Source organism: Anser cygnoides, chromosome Z (genome assembly GCF_040182565.1).
Source record: "Anser cygnoides isolate HZ-2024a breed goose chromosome Z, Taihu_goose_T2T_genome, whole genome shotgun sequence".
NCBI classification, from domain to species: Eukaryota; Metazoa; Chordata; class Aves; order Anseriformes; family Anatidae; genus Anser; species Anser cygnoides.
In genome coordinates, this window is record NC_089912.1 from 11,593,961 (window position 1) to 11,613,292 (window position 19,332).

At 44.7% G+C, this 19,332-nt stretch overlaps 3 protein-coding genes and 1 long non-coding RNA gene across 6 annotated transcripts; 1 reads left to right on the top strand and 3 right to left on the bottom strand.

Annotated features, from left to right (window-relative positions):
* Positions 1–716: 716 nt before the first annotated feature.
* LOC136788954 (uncharacterized) lies at positions 717–9,558 on the bottom strand. 2 transcript variants are annotated; one of them, XR_010827608.1, is made up of 5 exons: positions 8,944–9,558; positions 7,985–8,023; positions 7,686–7,796; positions 7,405–7,519; positions 717–1,315 (listed from the first exon to the last, which is right to left on the bottom strand). It is a non-coding gene; the product is annotated as an uncharacterized lncRNA (long non-coding RNA). The 2 variants fall into 2 exon arrangements; XR_010827607.1 differs by lacking the exon at positions 717–1,315 and having other exon boundaries at positions 4,825–7,519; positions 8,944–9,517.
* On the bottom strand, positions 2,879–4,429 carry LOC136788953 (Golgi-associated RAB2 interactor protein 6-like). Its single transcript, XM_066988119.1, has 6 exons — positions 4,174–4,429; positions 3,941–4,092; positions 3,470–3,791; positions 3,274–3,380; positions 3,125–3,165; positions 2,879–3,022 (listed from the first exon to the last, which is right to left on the bottom strand). The coding sequence occupies exons 1-6, from the start codon at positions 4,261–4,263 to the stop codon at positions 2,913–2,915; spliced, it is 822 nt and encodes a 273-aa protein (XP_066844220.1). The 5' UTR covers positions 4,264–4,429; the 3' UTR covers positions 2,879–2,912.
* Positions 9,559–12,679: 3,121 nt separating the features above from the next.
* Positions 12,680–16,839, top strand: LOC136788952 (structural maintenance of chromosomes protein 2-like). Its single transcript, XM_066988118.1, has 7 exons — positions 12,680–12,917; positions 13,279–13,513; positions 14,311–14,460; positions 15,152–15,274; positions 16,197–16,235; positions 16,424–16,534; positions 16,701–16,839. The coding sequence occupies exons 2-7, from the start codon at positions 13,346–13,348 to the stop codon at positions 16,746–16,748; spliced, it is 639 nt and encodes a 212-aa protein (XP_066844219.1). The 5' UTR covers positions 12,680–12,917; positions 13,279–13,345; the 3' UTR covers positions 16,749–16,839.
* A 1,069-nt stretch (positions 16,840–17,908) lies between these two features.
* On the bottom strand, positions 17,909–19,314 carry LOC136788951 (Golgi-associated RAB2 interactor protein 6-like). 2 transcript variants are annotated; one of them, XM_066988116.1, is made up of 6 exons: positions 19,183–19,314; positions 18,950–19,101; positions 18,481–18,800; positions 18,285–18,391; positions 18,136–18,176; positions 17,909–18,033 (listed from the first exon to the last, which is right to left on the bottom strand). In XM_066988116.1, the coding sequence occupies exons 1-4, from the start codon at positions 19,270–19,272 to the stop codon at positions 18,285–18,287; spliced, it is 669 nt and encodes a 222-aa protein (XP_066844217.1). In that variant the 5' UTR covers positions 19,273–19,314; the 3' UTR covers positions 17,909–18,033; positions 18,136–18,176. The 2 variants fall into 2 exon arrangements, with proteins under 2 accessions (XP_066844217.1, XP_066844218.1); XM_066988117.1 differs by lacking the exons at positions 18,950–19,101; positions 19,183–19,314 and having other exon boundaries at positions 18,481–18,617.
* Between the last annotated feature and the right edge of the window lie 18 nt (positions 19,315–19,332).

Below are 19,332 nucleotides of genomic sequence, written 5' to 3' on the forward strand. Positions count from 1 at the left end.
TGAGGCCGTAGGGAGGTTCCTGAAGGAAAGTACATCCCGAGGGCAGGGATGAGGCGATGTGAAAAACTTCTTTTGTCTCCCTGCGCGGTGATTCACAACGGGAAGAAGGGCCGTTAGCTGGTGTGTCACCGGCTGCGAAAAAGGAAGGCGGGAAAATAAACGAACTACTGTTGCATTAGAGTTGATTTTTTTTTTCCTACCTTTCTGTTTAGATTGTTAGGGCTTGGATGTGGCTCCCTGTAAAGGAAGGCATTGGTAAAATTCCCAGAGCTGCAGCACAAAGCTAATGCTGGAGTACGCTAGTTGTGACGACAGAGTAACTAGGATTGTTATAGGACTACCAAAATGAAGAAAATTTGATTTTATTCTTAAAAACAGACAGAAAAAAGCTTCCCCCACCCCACCCCACCCCTGTATATACACACGCATATATATTTAAAGGAAAAACATCTGCTTAATTCTCTGTGGCTGTTTACCTGCTGTGACTTACAGAGGTGATTCTATTTAAAAATAATAAAGACAAGATTCAAAGCTTGTAAATGTGTTTCCTTGCAAGAACAGTAGGTGCCTGGTGTTGCACTGGTCAACACGGATAAGTAGTTAAATCAGCTGAGCACGTTTTCCTTTCCTGAAACTGGTGTTACTGTATGAAAACAGACCTGTGTTTTGCAGAGGGACTTCTGTGTTACCACGTCAGCTGGAGCTCGCTGTTACCATTGAGATCTAGGTGCTGCGGTAATAAACTGATAGCACTAAATTACCTAGATCAGTCAGATGTTTTAAGCATTTGAAATAATTCAAACTACAGGCCTTTGTTAAAGGGAACCATATACATGTATGTATATATATCTCTGCTTGCTTCAGGAATTAGATCTGATGCAGCTTGATCATTGCATCTGGTTAAGGTATTATTATGACAGTGTTGTTTCTAGTAGCTCTGTAACCACGAAGCATTTAATGACGTCCTGCCAGCTGCTAACACCTGGACACCGCACTGAGAAAAAGTATTTTGAAGTACTGGGAAGAACCACTCTGAACCAATGTGCCTGTGCAGTCACAATAAATACCAGTTTTATTTGCAAATCATTTATATATAAGGAAAAAAAAAATTGTCAAGCATGCTTGAGTGTTTGTTGCCTGAAGACCAGATCCTGATTAGTTTCTGTGAGACGCAGTTGCTTGGGCCAGGGTGCAGGCAGCACCTGCTTGCTCATCAAAGGGCCAGAGCGGCTGCTGAGCGGTGGTGAATCATGCTGGGGGCTGTAAGCCCCTGGTGTAGCTGCTCCAGCAGTTCTTTCTCCTCCCTAACTGAAACCTGAGTAAGAAAATGGAAATAAGGAGGAACCGCTTCTGGGATGAGAAGCTTCTGATTGTAAAGATAACCATGTATGTTCTCTGTTTGCAGGTGACATGTGCAGGAGGGATAGCTTTATCCTTTCTTAAGTGTAAAAGTAAGCCCTAAAAGTTGAGTACTTTATTTGGTGTCACGGTAAAATGTTTTAATGACAATATTCAATTTTAAGGAAAAAATGCAGCTATTTAATGTGCAGTTAGCTTGTTGATATGGATATAGCGTGTAGTCTGAGGAAAGAAATTACGTTTATAGCAGCTGTTTATTTTTGAGAATTTCCAGTTCTATTATACGATTATGTATTATACCAAACATATAGCAGATACCTTTCCTAACTCTGAAGTCACAACTAGATATTCTGGCAAGGCAAACATACGGTATAGCTTCATTTCTGTAAAACAGGATTATCTTAGGAATTAGGAAGGGGGTTTATTTTATTAAGTACATGATAGTATATCACAAGTTAATGATACAACCAGCCCAGAAAGCAGATTTTTGTTTTGTTTTTGTTTGTTTTTTAACTCACTATGCCTCACTCACTGCCAGTACGCTGGCAGTTGATGAATGTAAAGATTGAAAGCATGTTACAGTAGATACATAAAAGGCAGCATTTTATTTTGGTACTGCAATGCCTGTTTTTTTATTTCATGAGATGAAGCACTAAGTCTTTTGTGTGGACAAATATAATTGTAAGGGTTTGGGGTTTCTTTGCAAATCATACTATGATGCTATTGATAGCTTGGCACCGTGGGTTCCTCATGGTCTTTCCAGGTCATTACTGCCAAGGAGTTGGCATATGATGATGGTGCACTCCGTACAAACTTCCGCCACATGGGTGGTGTACATTTGACTTCATCTGGATCTTTGGATAGCCGGTCATTGTCTAGGTCATCATAAACCACATCCCGTACAGCTAATTCCCTCGGGTACTGGATTCCCTTCTCCATGGTGGTCCATTTTCCTGGCTGACATACAAGATCTTCCTTGAAGGGGTACCTTTCCTTCACACCTGACAGGAGACGCCTCCAGAGGGTGAAGCTTTGTGCTCCGTTTCCAATTGCTTTGTCGATGCCTGCGTCTCTAGCAAGGGATTCCAGCTGCCCGGCTTCCCTGCCGTCTAATTCCAGACTATTGGCTGCGGTGTCCCAGCACTGGAGCAGCCAGGTGACAAGGTGTTCGCCTGGACAACAACCAAATTTCTTTCGCGTATCTCGTAGCTCACGCTGGGAGAGGCCTCGGGTAGGTATTGATGCTTTTATGATACCTTCCTCTTCATCTTCCCGTTTGTTTGATGGCCCAGCCACTGCGGAATAGCCCATCTCATCGTCATCTTACTCCCCAGTCTGAGCAGGAGTTCCTCTGCATTCTAAACGACCTGACTTTCTCATCCATTGTTGCGTCTTGGGTTACAGGGGCAACTTGCACTGCTACAGTCTGTTTCCCTGACCCAAACGCAGGGCCTGTGACAGGGGTTGGAACGACCGCAGGACAGTAACAAAGTGCCCAAGGCCTATATCATACATTACCACAAAACCACAGACACAAATCCCACAAAACACGTTCATTGTTCATTCCGTGCAGGCTTTGCTTTTTCAGCAACACCTGCCATGGTGGCACGTCCTTGGGCCCACCACCGCCTCCAGAACGCCCCAACTCTCCGACTGTTGTGACCTGTGGAGAGGGGGAGCACATGTAAGTGGGGCACAGTCTGCCTTCTGCGCGCAAAGTCTGGCTCTGGGAGGTGCGCTCAGGCTCCAGGGGGCAGGATCTTACCAGAGGAAGGCTTCTCCTTTGCTGCTGGCACTTCCCGCAACCTGCAAAAGACAACAGCCATCAGCAATGTCCCCCACTCTTGCACGGCCTCACGCAATGCTTCACGCTCCTTCAACCCCTCTCCTGGCTGAATGGCCCCACCCACTCACCTATCGCCCTTCCTGTGGCAGACCAACTTCTTCTGCTCCGTGGCGCTGGTCACCTGGGCATCCTGGTCGCTGCTTACATGCTCTGCACAAGTTTGCTCTGGAATGACCTGGCAGAGGAAACCAAAGCGGGACACAAGTTTAGGGCCTGCTAGGACCAGTCCTTGCTGGCCGGAGGTCCCCCAGTGTCAGACCTCACCTCTGGGGTGCTGGCAGCAGGCGAGGTCTCATCGGTTTCTGAAGATGGTGATGCTTTGTCCATGGACAGAATGCGGGTTCTCGCGTCCTCCTCTTCTACTTCTGATGTAGAGGAGGCCTCCTCTGCGCATGTGTTGAGCAGACCAGGCGCCCTGGGCGTGTAGAGCATGTGCGCCAGCAGAGCCCAGCAGAGGAAGAAGCCCTCAGAAGCAGGGCCAGGACATAACTGAAGATATACCCTGCGGCCTGTGTGGAAACAGAGCGCCAGACGTTTCTCGGAGAAGTCGTGCACAGCCAGATTTACGCACCGCAGTGGAAGCAGCCTGGAGGAAAATCTAGTTACTGGGGTACTCCCAGTGGTGGGCCCCCCAGTGTCAGGGTACATACCGCGTGGGCAGACACACCACCTCTTGGGCTGCCCCACATCACGGAAGGGAGAGTAGGGAAGGCTGACGACGGGGATAGGTGGTACCTGGTTAGTTCCAGTCCCTCAGCTGGAGGGGCCGCCGGGGCAGCCAGTAACAAGGTGTCGGGCATCCCTGCGCTGGGATCAGTGCAGGCCACGCCCATGGTAATGACGTGGACGCGTTTCGTTACGTGAAGCATCTCCCCCTGGCAGCCAACCTGCATGGGTGGAATCCATTAGCTTAGGACCCTGCTTCTGAGGCAGGATATCTAACCTCCGCCCTTCCCTACCCCAGTCACCTGGAAGAAGTCGCTCTCAAACAACGGTGCGTTTTGCAGGATGCCAAACTCCCCTGCCCACAGCAGGCGTTTCAGGGGGCCTGGGGACATGGCTCTCTCAGCACACTGCACCTCTAAGAAGCACGTGTGGGTTTCTTCTGGCCTTGGCGCGTGGATCACTTCTCCGTCACAACACTCCTGGGCTTCAGCCTTAACCTTTTCTACCCACACAGCTGCCACCCTGCTTGGGACTGATGCCTCAGTGCTGCGCGACAGCTTTTCGTATCAGTGACATCAACTCTGACATCAGCGATCTCTGTGACATCAGTGCTCTGTCACATCCAAAAGAGGTGACACCGCGACACCTCATAGAGTGTCCAGAGTGACATCCACGCTGCACAACTGCAACACCTACAAAGGCAGACAGCACTATCAACAACACAGCAACACGGTGGCCATGATGAGTACATCTCCCTCATTGAAACCTCCCAACCTTCTGCCCGCTCTCCCCTACCAAACACCACCAAGATTGCACTTAAAGAGAGTAAGCATTGTTATTCCTAGTTCTTTTACATGTTTTCTCTCATTTGGGGATGGAGGAGGGGCCAAGCCCCCACAGAGGCATAATTTAGGGGCGGTCTTTCTGCCCCCCCCCAAGCCATACTGGTCACCTCAGGTCTCAGAGATGACAGGCAAGGTTGCCTTCCTGCTCACCTCACAAAAGAGCTGAAGCAATATATATAAATATTTACATATTGATATATATAAACAATAAAATAATTTCATTTGGGGGAGTGGTTTTGTGTCCTGCAGCTCTCAGCAATGTCCCCTTTCAGCCTTCCCGCAGCAGCCCAGCTTCCTCAGTTCCCTGGCACTGGCCACCAGGGCACCCAGCTTCCTACTGAGGTGCTCACTACTTCCACCAGCTGTATGGTCTGTGCGAGTCTGCTTGGGAATATCTTGGGGCAAGCAGGCAGGGTGGGGCGCAAGTTTAGGGCCTGCTAGGAACAGTCCTTGCCAGCCTGGGGGCCCCCGGTGTCAGGCCTCAGCTCTGGTTAACCTCTGCTGTGGTTTAACCCGGCAGGCAGCTCAGCACCACGCGGCCTTCTGTTTGCTCCCCCTCAGGAAGATGGGGAAAAGAACTGGAAAAAAACGGTAAAACTCTTGGGCTGAGATAAAGACGGCTTAATGACGGGAAATGACAGAAAATGAAGGGAAAATAATGATAACAGAATAAACAAAACAAGCGATGCGCAACGCAGTTACTCACCACCTGCCAAACAATGCTCGGCCAGTCCCTGAGCAGCAGCTGCCCCCCGGCCAACCCCCTCAGTTTTATTGTCCCACACAACACTTTGGGGTATGGGACATCCCTTTGGCCATCTGAGGTCAGCTGTCCCCTCCCTGGCAGGGCAGTGCTGGAAAGTCCTTGGCTCTGTGTAAGCACTGCTCTGCAACAACTACAACGTTGGTGTGCTATCAGCATTGTTTTTCTCCCAAATCCAAAACAGCACTGTAGGAGCCACTATGAAGAAAAGGAACTCTCTCCCGGCCAAGACCAGGACAGCCTCTCAGAAATCACACACAAGATTAAAATATTAAAAACTATACCCGATAGGAAAGAGTAACTTAGAAGCCCACAGATAAGAGCAAAGCAAGGCTATCGCAGGTGACCTGGACTGACAAACCGTGCCAATGGTCCTCAGCCATGACTTCCTGGGGACCAAAGGGTATTCCAGAGCTTCCTTATAGAACTTTCTCTACTCTCCCTTGACACAGTCCAAACACACGCTGCAACATCACGAATTGCAAAACTTCATCAGAGCTATTGAGACATACTGCGGCACAAGTCCATCAACAGTTCAGCTTCCTTCATTTGCAGGGACATGCCTGTTGCTGCACCACAAAGAAATGTTTCCTTTGCTTGATTTTACAGCTGCCAAAGCGAACTTTTTCTTTTTTTTAAAGTTACATTCACCTTAGATTTCAACAAGTCTCCATTTAATCGAAACCCTAAACTTGACTACATCGAACAAGGTATTCCGTTTCAGAGGAGAAGGATAGAGGCTTGTATTTGATGTTGTAGTTACTGCAAAACTTCAAGGCTAACTAAACCCAACAGGTGAGGGCTCCTTCCCTCATTTCTCTTGTCCGTTACTTACCTCTACAAAGTAGAAGCGCCCCAGACCCTTGTAGTGCCCTAATGAGACAACTCTGGCCCTTTCTGCTGTACTGCTCTGAGTACACATCAGGGAATTTACACACATTCTTACATGTGCCTGCAACTCCTCTGATGCCACGCTCTGAATTTCGGTAATATTACAAGTGCAGATTCATCTTTGAATGAGTTCCTGCTCGTGATACACGCAGCCAGCTTCAAGAAGGAAACTCACTGCTCCAGCCTACTTGAGACACATCTGTTATCTGCAGGTCTGCACATTAGAAAAATTCATTACCATTGCAATATATCTGTATTAAGAAGACTGAAACAGATACATGGAACAGAGTAAAGGATAAGAGAGAAAAATAAAATGGGGAGGGGGTCAATGAGAGTCTAAGGAATGACAGCGGAACCTGTGAAAGTACGCAACAGTGATCAGCACCTGTTGTGTCACTATTTACTATGCACAGCTTTGGACTGCAGACAGCATCCGACAAAAATGGTCTCCCTGCTCCCCCGGTATACACAGAGCAGTGCAAGGCAGTACTTCACTATCATGTTGTGAAGAGTGAGAACAGCAGCATCCTTGGATAAAGCCATCCTAGGCCTCCCAGATGCCACAAAAGACAAGCCATTCCCCTGTTGATGCTTGCTGCTGACAGATTTGTCTCTGACAGCTGATCGTCACTGGCTATTTGAGTGAACTCTGAGACATTTCCTACAACCTTTCAATCTTTAGATTCATCAACTGCCAGCGTACTGGCAGTGAGTGAGGCATAGTGAGTTAAAAAACCCACGGTGGACGAATTGGCTAAACAACTCCGGCAGAACGAAGAAAGTCTCTCCTCTTCCCTACAGGCCTGCGTCTTGGCTGTGGAAAATCTGAAGAGTTCCACCAACTAAAAGAGAATACTTTGGAGAAACTTTCTGAAGTTTCCAACCCACTTAGAGAGAATTCACTGGGAAGACCCCTTCTGGGTCTTAGTTTCCCATGCAAGCTTATTCAGCAGAGCAGCTGAACCTCTCAGATCGACAGCCTTGCAGCAGAGTGCACTGTCGCATAGTCTTTTTCCTGTGCAATGACTTCTCACCTTCAGTCTTTGACCTTCTTCTAGGGCTCAATAGCTCTGCATAAAGAAGGGAAGTTGCAGCTTTGTTTCACAATGCAGCGTCATGCTTGCTCAGAGTGATCTCTTCATCTAAGACCTGAAGCACAAACCAGAACATTTGTATTCAGATTTTTAAAACTCCGAGTGTTCATAGCTAGTTCCACACACAGAAATGAAATACTGTACGAGTTAAAAGACACACTGCGCTAGTTACTCAGTATCCCGAACAACTATAAGAAAGTACACTTTCCAACATATAGTACCGTTTGAATTTCTCTCAGTTTGGCTTCCTTCTTCGCTATGGTTTTCTGGACAGATATTTTCTTGCATTCATACATCCTAGTACCAGCTGCTTCTTCAACCATAGACAAAATCTAAAATAAAACATCGAAATTCTGACGTTACTTCTTTGTACAACGTCAAATAGATTTGACTTAGAACTGAGCTCAACGTCATATATCCCTACATTTTGTTGTTGTTGTTTTTTCACCCAAAATACTGATTCTTGTCATTCAAAATAAACCTGTAAAATTCCAGAAAAAAACTCCCACAGTTTTCTTACCTCTGGTGGCTTCATATTTAGGACTTTGGTAATTCGTCCCTGGTTAGAGAAAGATAAATCAAAAATGACGATTGTTTACCATGCTATAGTAGTGAAAATAAAATTAAAAGTCACACGTTAATTTTATATGCTATACTGCACGCTAAAACGCTTTTTTTTTTTCCTGTAAGGATAATCTAGTTTTATACAATTGCTTTATTCTGGAAAGTTCACAGAAATACATAAGTAAATTCTTCATGCAGCACACTTGAAATGGCCCTTTTAACCTCCAGACGCATCTTCCACATTATTGCTTGTATCCATATAAAGCAGTACTCTGTTTATTTTGTACTGTTAGTCTTACTGACTTGCAAATCTTAAATAACTTCTTCATTATAGGTTGGCTGTTTGGTCATTTAGCTCATATGTAACGAGGGGAAGCAGAATGGGTGCAATACTGACTTTTTAAAAATAAATAAATAAATAAGCAGGAAATTGGGACAATTCCATTTGAAACAGTAAAGCCTGCTACGTTTTATTATTCCGTGCAAATATTTCAAAAATTTATTTAGTCCTTGTGTTAAAGTTTGTCAGGGTCTTTTCACTTGATCAACTTTGCTCTTCTCAACTGGTCTATCAACTTCATACAAAATACTGACTAAGATAGAATTTACCAAACAGGAAAAAAAGCTCTTTTCTTTTAATGCAGTAATAGAGGAAAAACTCATCTGTTAAAGAGACAAAAAGGAAAACAAAATGGGTATATGTTTTACAAAAAGCCTGCAATAAGGCATATGAGAAGAAAGAGTAAGGGCTGAAAATTATGTTTCTGCTGGAAACCTTAGCTACATGACAGATACTTGACTCGTTCAAGCTGCTTTTCTCTAATTAAGAAATTAAGTGTTCTTCCACTACCTGTTCAGCCACAAACTTAGTGACACTTCTATACTTTTTGGATTTTAGAAAGATGCACACAATACCTGCATAATGAGGAAGTGAGGGTTATTGACATTGAGTCCAACAGAACAGAAGAGATCCTGTACAGAAGTGTTGGTAGCATTCACACCATTGATGAGATACTTATTTTTACCTCCAACGATGACCTAGGCAAGAAAGAGAAGCACAAGAAACTTCACATGATTTAAAAGTGGCTTGATTGTGGGAATACAAGCTAATGACCTAAAGGGATCAAAAATCTGAGCAAGTCCCATGTTATATAGCCTTGCATACGCATATGGAACATCAAAACAGATCTTACAGATATTTCAGATGTCTTTTTAGTGCTAACATAAAACGATCAGTAACAGAGGGCAACATTTTTGTCCTAGATTTACAAGAAGACTTCCAGACTCTGCAGGTTTTCTTATCAAGGTTCCTATGCTCTTGGAGACAAAATTTAACACACAGTTCAGAAATTAAGTAGAAAAGAAAGCCACAAAATAGAAAATCAGAACTTGTTTTATGAGCACAATACCACTGCTATTATGTTTCTGTGCAACTCTGTAGAAAACACTATGGATATACTACATTCATTTATATAGAAAACATTATTAATACACTACATTTAATTACGTTAAACTTATTTCCCAAGTAATTCAAAATTGTAAGCTAGTACACTGGTTCCACTTGTACAGTCTGTTTTACAGTCTGTTTTGCCTTTAGTCAGAAAAGAACTCCAGCCTCAGAGGCTGCTGCCTCTGACTGACAAACCGTGCGAATGGTCCTCAGCCATGACTTCCTGGGGACCAAAAGGTATTCCAGAGCTTCTTTATAGAACTTTCTCTACTCTCCCTTGATACCTTTCTGCAGCTGATTATATACTGATATATATACTATAGCTGATTTATACCTTTCTGCAGCTACTTAGTAAAGTGCGTATAGAGAAAATGGAAACCAACCCATCTGAGGGGAGTGCACAGCAACAGGGTAAGAGATGATGGGCGTAGTTTGCAAACGGGATTTTCCGATGAGATGCAGAAAGTTTTGGTTGTTCCTTCCCCCCAAACCATGAAGTGATCAAGTATTGGAACAGGATGCCTGATGAGACTGTGGAATCTCCGCCTTTTGAAATATTCACAACTTGACAGGCCTGTGAACCCTCTGATCTGTTTGGTCTGGTTTTGACCATGTGCTCAGACTGAAAGACTCTCAGAAATTCCTACCAAACTAAATTATTCTATGAATACATAATGGCAACTTGCACTCACAAATAATTAACTCACAACTCATAATTAGCTTCCTGTACAACAAGGAGTGTTTACTTGGTATAAACAACCACAAGCATTAACACCCAATGAACTAAAGTTAATAAGAAATTATAACTTTCCTTGCCCCTAATATTTATTTTGCTTGGTTTTGCTTATTATTTAGCACAGGTTTCACATGACACTCTTCAAAACAGCTGAAGAAACAGAAAAATTTCATGGGAGATTTACTCTGCTTGTACACACCCTGATGTCTTTCACCAGAACCGAGTCCTCAGAAAGAAAAACAATTATCTCCTCCAAGCTATCAATAGCATCATAGTATGATTTGCAAAGAAACCCCAAACCCTTACAATTATATTTGTCCACACAAAAGACTTAGTGCTTCATCTCATGAAATAAAAAAACAGGCATTGCAGTACCAAAATAAAATGCTGCCTTTTATGTATCTACTGTAACATGCTTTCAATCTTTACATTCATCAACTGCCAGCGTACTGGCAGTGAGTGAGGCATAGTGAGTTAAAAAACAAATAAAGACAAAAACAAAACAAAACAAAAATCTGCTTTCTGGGCTGGTTGTATCATTAACTTGTGATATACTATCATGTACTTAATAAAATAAACCCCCTTCCTAATTCCTAAGATAATCCTGTTTTACAGAAATGAAGCTATACCGTATGTTTGCCTTGCCAGAATATCTAGTTGTGACTTCAGAGTTAGGAAAGGTATCTGCTATATGTTTGGTATAATACCTAATCGTGTAATAGAACTGGAAATTCTCAAAAATAAACAGCTGCTATAAACGTAATTTCTTTCCTCAGACTACACGCTATATCCATATCAACAAGCTAACTGCACATTAAATAGCTGCATTTTTTCCTTAAAATTGAATATTGTCATTAAAACATTTTACCGTGACACCAAATAAAGTACTCAACTTTTAGGGCTTACTTTTACACTTAAGAAAGGATAAAGCTATCCCTCCTGCACATGTCACCTGCAAACAGAGAACATACATGGTTATCTTTACAATCAGAAGCTTCTCATCCCAGAAGCGGTTCCTCCTTATTTCCATTTTCTTACTCAGGTTTCAGTTAGGGAGGAGAAAGAACTGCTGGAGCAGCTACACCAGGGGCTTACAGCCCCCAGCATGATTCACCACCGCTCAGCAGCCGCTCTGGCCCTTTGATGAGCAAGCAGGTGCTGCCTGCACCCTGGCCCAAGCAACTGCGTCTCACAGAAACTAATCAGGATCTGGTCTTCAGGCAACAAACACTCAAGCATGCTTGACAATTTTTTTTTTCCTTATATATAAATGATTTGCAAATAAAACTGGTATTTATTGTGACTGCACAGGCACATTGGTTCAGAGTGGTTCTTCCCAGTACTTCAAAATACTTTTTCTCAGTGCGGTGTCCAGGTGTTAGCAGCTGGCAGGACGTCATTAAATGCTTCGTGGTTACAGAGCTACTAGAAACAACACTGTCATAATAATACCTTAACCAGATGCAATGATCAAGCTGCATCAGATCTAATTCCTGAAGCAAGCAGAGATATATATACATACATGTATATGGTTCCCTTTAACAAAGGCCTGTAGTTTGAATTATTTCAAATGCTTAAAACATCTGACTGATCTAGGTAATTTAGTGCTATCAGTTTATTACCGCAGCACCTAGATCTCAATGGTAACAGCGAGCTCCAGCTGACGTGGTAACACAGAAGTCCCTCTGCAAAACACAGGTCTGTTTTCATACAGTAACACCAGTTTCAGGAAAGGAAAACGTGCTCAGCTGATTTAACTACTTATCCGTGTTGACCAGTGCAACACCAGGCACCTACTGTTCTTGCAAGGAAACACATTTACAAGCTTTGAATCTTGTCTTTATTATTTTTAAATAGAATCACCTCTGTAAGTCACAGCAGGTAAACAGCCACAGAGAATTAAGCAGATGTTTTTCCTTTAAATATATATGCGTGTGTATATACAGGGGTGGGGTGGGGTGGGGGAAGCTTTTTTCTGTCTGTTTTTAAGAATAAAATCAAATTTTCTTCATTTTGGTAGTCCTATAACAATCCTAGTTACTCTGTCGTCACAACTAGCGTACTCCAGCATTAGCTTTGTGCTGCAGCTCTGGGAATTTTACCAATGCCTTCCTTTACAGGGAGCCACATCCAAGCCCTAACAATCTAAACAGAAAGGTAGGAAAAAAAAAATCAACTCTAATGCAACAGTAGTTCGTTTATTTTCCCGCCTTCCTTTTTCGCAGCCGGTGACACACCAGCTAACGGCCCTTCTTCCCGTTGTGAATCACCGCGCAGGGAGACAAAAGAAGTTTTTCACATCGCCTCATCCCTGCCCTCGGGATGTACTTTCCTTCAGGAACCTCCCTACGGCCTCAAAAGCGTTAAAATTAAACATTTTGGTTCCAAACGGCTTCGCTCCCGCCCCGCCCCCTGCTCCCGCCTCAGCTGGCCCCTCCCCCCTCCCTCAGGGCGGGTCGCTCGCCATTTTCCGCCCCTTCCCGCCTCAGCCCGCTGAGGCCCCCACGGCCCCTCTCGGTCTGTCCGGGCTTGAGGGGGCCTTCGGCGGCAGCGCCTGCCGGACTCCGTCGCCTAACCCGATCTTGAGGCCAACCCCTCCGGCCGAGGTCCGCTTTCTTCACTCCCGCTCTATTTGTTATTGCCAACAAGAAACGGTTTCCTGCAGCCTCTCCCTCCCTCTCCAGAAAGGAGAAACGGTGCGAGGTACGCCAGCGGAGGCAGGCAGCGCGTTGGACAGCCACGGAGAGGGCGCTGCCGGGCAGCGGCCGCTGGCTGTGGGCGCCAAAATTCAGGCGTCGGTTACACGGCGAGCGGCGCTGTCTGTGAGGAGCGGGGCGGGGCGGGGCGGGATGGGGCTCTGGGGTCTATTTCCAATTATTTCCCCTCCGTCTGAGGTATTAAGTAGCTTTTTTTCCTCGGTCTGAGGTCCTGAGTAGGCGTCTGTGTAAAAATTCATGCTGCTTTTGTTCTAAAGCCGCGTTCTCGTCCCGTTTCCGTTGACATTCAGCTGTGCCTGACACGAAGTGCGATTTTTTTTTTTTTTTAAATTTTTCCCTGAAAATAGGGAGTTACAACCAAGAGCAGTTTCTCCGTAGCCCTGGAAGGAGTACCTGGCCCGGTCCCTTGGGAAGATGTACATCAAGTCTATCATACTCGATGGGTTCAAGTCGTACGCGCAGAGGACGGAGATCAACGGGTTCGACCCGCTGTTCAACGCCATCACCGGCTTGAATGGCAGCGGCAAGTCCAACATCTTGGACTCCATCTGCTTCCTGCTGGGCATCACCAACCTGTCCCAGGTAAGGAGAATTTAACAGGTCTCTTTTGTCAGCAGCGTTTTGTTTTTGTCTCTTGAGTGATCTCTGGTGGAAGACCCGAAGTGGTGCTTCTGTCAGAAAATATTCGGATTCTTCAGTGTGCAAAGCTGCATTTCTGTCTTTCTTGTTCGTTGTATTAAGACCGAACCACAGTTTTATCAATATACCGTGGTAGTGCAAAGTATGCAGCTTAGAACATTAGACTGAAGATACCACTTCAGAGGCAGCAGCCTCTGAGGCTGGAGTTCTTTTGTGAGTAAAGGCAAAACTTGCTTATTTGTATTAATTTTCTGCACTTCTCGATCAGATTGCCAAAATTTGACCAGCTGTTTCATCAGAAGAAGCAAAAAGCTGTTTTCTCACAATGACTGCTGTTTAAAAGAAAATACGTATGCTTGCATTAAGCATGTATTATGTAAAGATTGTGCGTGTGCTGATATCAAGTTGAGTCTTTGTTCTCACGTGATATTGTTTTCCCCGCGGTAATTCTAGGGCAATTGAATAGACTTCCAAGGAACACTTTTTCTGTTTTGCTTTCTTCTGAACTGCATAGGGAATAAGTATTTTTAAAATACAGATACTAGTGATGAACTAGTCATCTAGCTTTTTATTCTTTTAAACAGCCATCCAGTTTTTGTCAGGAATCTCATGCAGGAGCAACTAGCTAACTCACTCTAATTTGAATGCTCTGCCTGTGGTTTTACAAATTCTGAAATTCTTCACGTTGACACACTTTGAAATTCCTTCAAACTCTAAAAAAACTTATTCCACGTATTTAGGTGCGAGCTGCCAACTTGCAAGATCTAGTTTATAAAAACGGGCAAGCAGGAGTTAATAAAGCAACTGTATCTATCACCTTTGACAATTCTGACAAGAAACAGAGTCCCCTGGGATTTGAAAGCAGTGATGAGATCACCATCACCAGGCAGGTGGGTTCTTAATGTATGTATTTGTGCAGAAATCTGCGTACGTTTTTACCATGCTCAACAGAGTGACTCTTAAAGGGAAAAAAAAACCAACAACTTAATTTTTACAGTCCTTGAGTTTTTGCAAGTGAGGCAATGTTTCTACAGTGCGGTTGGTAACAGACTGTAGAAGTGGAACCAGTGTACTAGCTTACAATTTTGAATTACTTGGGAAATAAGTTTAACGTAATTAAATGTAGTGTATTAATAATGTTTTCTATATAAATGAATGTAGTATATCCATAGTGTTTTCTACTGAGTTGCACAGAAACATAATAGCAGTGGTATTGTGCTCATAAAACAAGTTCTGATTTTCTATTTTGTGGCTTTCTTTTCTACTTAATTTCTGAACTGTGTGTTAAATTTTGTCTCCAAGAGCATAGGAACCTTGATAAGAAAACCTGCAGAGTCTGGAAGTCTTCTTGTAAATCTAGGACAAAAATGTTGCCCTCTGTTACTGATCGTTTTATGTTAGCACTAAAAAGACATCTGAAATATCTGTAAGATCTGTTTTGATGTTCCATATGCGTATGCAAGGCTATATAACATGGGACTTGCTCAGATTTTTGATCCCTTTAGGTCATTAGCTTGTATTCCCACAATCAAGCCACTTTTAAATCATGTGAAGTTTCTTGTGCTTCTCTTTCTTGCCTAGGTCATCGTTGGAGGTAAAAATAAGTATCTCATCAATGGTGTGAATGCTACCAACACTTCTGTACAGGATCTCTTCTGTTCTGTTGGACTCAATGTCAATAACCCTCACTTCCTCATTATGCAGGTATTGTGTGCATCTTTCTAAAATCCAAAAAGTATAGAAGTGTCACTAAGTTTGTGGCTGAACAGGTAGTGGAAGAACACTTAATTTCTTAATTAGAGAAAAGCAGCTTGAACGAGTCAAGTATCTGTCATGTAGCTAAGGTTTCCAGCGGAAACATAATTTTCAGCCCTTACTCTTTCTTCTCATATGCCTTATTGCAGGCTTTTTGTAAAACATATACCCATTTTGTTTTCCTTTTTGTCTCTTTAACAGATGAGTTTTTCCTCTATTACTGCATTAAAAGAAAAGAGCTTTTTTTCCTGTTTGGTAAATTCTATCTTAGTCAGTATTTTGTATGAAGTTGATAGACCAGTTGAGAAGAGCAAAGTTGATCAAGTGAAAAGACCCTGACAAACTTTAACACAAGGACTAAATAAATTTTTGAAATATTTGCACGGAATAATAAAACGTAGCAGGCTTTACTGTTTCAAATGGAATTGTCCCAATTTCCTGCTTATTTATTTATTTATTTTTAAAAAGTCAGTATTGCACCCATTCTGCTTCCCCTCGTTACATATGAGCTAAATGACCAAACAGCCAACCTATAATGAAGAAGCTATTTAAGATTTGCAAGTCAGTAAGACTAACAGTACAAAATAAGCACAGTACTGCTTTATATGGATACAAGCAATAATGTGGAAGATGCGTCTGGAGGTTAAAAGGGCCATTTCAAGTGTGCTGCATGAAGAATTTACTTATGTATTTCTGTGAACTTTCCAGAATAAAGCAATTGTATAAAACTAGATTATCCTTACAGGAAAAAAAAAAAAAGCGTTTTAGCGTGCAGTATAGCATATAAAATTAACGTGTGACTTTTAATTTTATTTTTACTACTATAGCATGGTAAACAATCGTCATTTTTGATTTATCTTTCTCTAACCAGGGACGAATTACCAAAGTCCTAAATATGAAGCCACCAGAGGTAAGAAAACTGTGGGAGTTTTTTTCTGGAATTTTACGGGTTTATTTTGAATGACAAGAATCAGTATTTTGGGTGAAAAAACAACAACAACAAAATGTAGGGATATATGACGTTGAGCTCAGTTCTAAGTCAAATCTATTTGACGTTGTACAAAGAAGTAACGTCAGAATTTCGATGTTTTATTTTAGATTTTGTCTATGGTTGAAGAAGCAGCTGGTACTAGGATGTATGAATGCAAGAAAATATCTGTCCAGAAAACCATAGCGAAGAAGGAAGCCAAACTGAGAGAAATTCAAACGGTACTATATGTTGGAAAGTGTACTTTCTTATAGTTGTTCGGGATACTGAGTAACTAGCGCAGTGTGTCTTTTAACTCGTACAGTATTTCATTTCTGTGTGTGGAACTAGCTATGAACACTCGGAGTTTTAAAAATCTGAATACAAATGTTCTGGTTTGTGCTTCAGGTCTTAGATGAAGAGATCACTCTGAGCAAGCATGACGCTGCATTGTGAAACAAAGCTGCAACTTCCCTTCTTTATGCAGAGCTATTGAGCCCTAGAAGAAGGTCAAAGACTGAAGGTGAGAAGTCATTGCACAGGAAAAAGACTATGCGACAGTGCACTCTGCCGCAAGGCTGTCGATCTGAGAGGTTCAGCTGCTCTGCTGAATAAGCTTGCATGGGAAACTAAGACCCAGAAGGGGTCTTCCCAGTGAATTCTCTCTAAGTGGGTTGGAAACTTCAGAAAGTTTCTCCAAAGTATTCTCTTTTAGTTGGTGGAACTCTTCAGATTTTCCACAGCCAAGACGCAGGCCTGTAGGGAAGAGGAGAGACTTTCTTCGTTCTGCCGGAGTTGTTTAGCCAATTCCTCCACCCTGGGTTCCTCATGGTCTTTCCAGGTCATTACTGCCAAGGAGTTGGCATATGATGATGGTGCACTCCGTACAAACTTCCGCCACATGGGTGGTGTACATTTGACTTCATCTGGATCTTTGGATAGCCGGTCATTGTCTAGGTCATCATAAACCACATCCCGTACAGCTAATTCCCTCGGGTACTGGATTCCCTTCTCCATGGTGGTCCATTTTCCTGGCTGACATACAAGATCTTCCTTGAAGGGGTACCTTTCCTTCACACCTGACAGGAGACGCCTCCAGAGGGTGAAGCTTTGTGCTCCGTTTCCAATTGCTTTGTCGATGCCTGCGTCTCTAGCAAGGGATTCCAGCTGCCCGGCTTCCCTGCCGTCTAATTCCAGACTATTGGCTGCGGTGTCCCAGCACTGGAGCAGCCAGGTGACAAGGTGTTCGCCTGGACAACAACCAAATTTCTTTCGCGTATCTCGTAGCTCACGCTGGGAGAGGCCTCGGGTAGGTATTGATGCTTTTATGATACCTTCCTCTTCATTTTCCCGTTTGTTTGATGGCCCAGCCACTGCGGAGTAGCCCATCTCATCGTCATCTTACTCCCCAGTCTGAGCAGGAGTTCCTCTGCATTCTAAACGACCTGACTTTCTCATCCATTGTTGCGTCTTGGGTTACAGGGGCAACTTGCACTGCTACAGTCTGTTTCCCTGACCCAAACGCAGGGCCTGTGACAGGGGTTGGAACGACCGCAGGACAGTAACAAAGTGCCCAAGGCCTATATCATACATTACCACAAAACCACAGACACAAATCCCACAAAACACGTTTATTGTTCATTCCGTGCAGGCTTTGCTTTTTCAGCAACACCTGCCATGGTGGCACGTCCTTGGGCCCACCACCGCCTCCAGAATGCCCCAACTCTCCGACTGTTGTGACCTGTGGAGAGGGGGAGCACATGTAAGTGGGGCACAGTCTGCCTTCTGCGCGCAAAGTCTGGCTCTGGGAGGTGCGCTCAGGCTCCAGGGGGCAGGATCTTACCAGAGGAAGGCTTCTTCTTTGCTGCTGGCACTTCCCGCAACCTGCAAAAGACAACAGCCATCAGCAATGTCCCCCACTCTTGCATGGCCTCACGCAATGCTTCACGCTCCTTCAACCCCTCTCCTGGCTGAATGGCCCCACCCACTCACCTATCGCCCTTCCTGTGGCAGACCAACTTCTTCTGCTCCGTGGCGCTGGTCACCAGGGCATCCTGGTCGCTGCTTACATGCTCTGCACAAGTTTGCTCTGGAATGACCTGGCAGAGGAAACCAAAGCGGGACACAAGTTTAGGGCCTGCTAGGACCAGTCCTTGCTGGCCGGAGGTCCCCCAGTGTCAGACCTCACCTCGGGTGCTGGCAGCAGGCGAGGTCTCATCGGTTTCTGAAGATGGTGATGCTTTGTCCGTGGACAGAATGCGGGTTCTCGCGTCCTCCTCTTCTACTTCTGATGTAGAGGAGGCCTCCTCTGCGCATGTGTTGAGCAGACCAGGCGCCCTGGGCGTGTAGAGCATGTGCGCCAGCAGAGCCCAGCAGAGGAAGAAGCCCTCAGAAGCAGGGCCAGGACATAACTGAAGATATACCCTGCGGCCTGTGTGGAAACAGAGCGCCAGACGTTTCTCGGAGAAGTCGTGCACAGCCAGATTTACGCACCGCAGTGGAAGCAGCCTGGAGGAAAATCTAGTTACTGGGGTACTCCCAGTGGTGGGCCCCCCAGTGTCAGGGTACATACCGCGTGGGCAGACACACCACCTCTTGGGCTGCCCCACATCACGGAAGGGAGAGTAGGGAAGGCTGACGACGGGGATAGGTGGTACCTGGTTAGTTCCAGTCCCTCAGCTGGAGGGGCCGCCGGGGCAGCCAGTAACAAGGTGTCGGGCATCCCTGCGCTGGGATCAGTGCAGGCCACGCCCATGGTAATGACGTGGACGCGTTTCGTTACGTGAAGCATCTCCCCCTGGCAGCCAACCTGCATGGGTGGAATCCATTAGCTTAGGACCCTGCTTCTGAGGCAGGATATCTAACCTCTGCCCTTCCCTACCCCAGTCACCTGGAAGAAGTCGCTCTCAAACAACGGTGCGTTTTGCAGGATGCCAAACTCCCCTGCCCGCAGCAGGCGTTTCAGGGGGCCTGGGGACATGGCTCTCTCAGCACACTGCACCTCTAAGAAGCACGTGTGGGTTTCTTCTGGCCTTGGCGC

What these genes read in the sequence shown, in the direction of transcription:
- LOC136788953 (XM_066988119.1), bottom strand. Translation starts at nt 4,263, where the DNA reads ATGTCCCCAGGCCCCCTGAAACGCCTGCTGTGGGCAGGGGAGTTTGGC. An exon ending in CTGCTGCCAGCACCCCAGAG is followed by an intron (nt 3,381 to 3,469) that starts GTGAGGTCTGAC and finishes TTCCTCTGCCAG; the next exon opens with GTCATTCCAGAGCAAACTTG. An exon ending in AAAGGAGAAGCCTTCCTCTG is followed by an intron (nt 3,023 to 3,124) that starts GTAAGATCCTGC and finishes CCCTCTCCACAG; the next exon opens with GTCACAACAGTCGGAGAGTT.
- LOC136788952 (XM_066988118.1), top strand. Translation starts at nt 13,346, where the DNA reads ATGTACATCAAGTCTATCATACTCGATGGGTTCAAGTCGTACGCGCAG. An exon ending in GCATCACCAACCTGTCCCAG is followed by an intron (nt 13,514 to 14,310) that starts GTAAGGAGAATT and finishes CCACGTATTTAG; the next exon opens with GTGCGAGCTGCCAACTTGCA. An exon ending in CTCACTTCCTCATTATGCAG is followed by an intron (nt 15,275 to 16,196) that starts GTATTGTGTGCA and finishes TTCTCTAACCAG; the next exon opens with GGACGAATTACCAAAGTCCT.
- LOC136788951 (XM_066988116.1), bottom strand. Translation starts at nt 19,272, where the DNA reads ATGTCCCCAGGCCCCCTGAAACGCCTGCTGCGGGCAGGGGAGTTTGGC. An exon ending in GAGGGACTGGAACTAACCAG is followed by an intron (nt 18,801 to 18,949) that starts GTACCACCTATC and finishes ATTTTCCTCCAG; the next exon opens with GCTGCTTCCACTGCGGTGCG. An exon ending in GCCTGCTGCCAGCACCCGAG is followed by an intron (nt 18,392 to 18,480) that starts GTGAGGTCTGAC and finishes TTCCTCTGCCAG; the next exon opens with GTCATTCCAGAGCAAACTTG.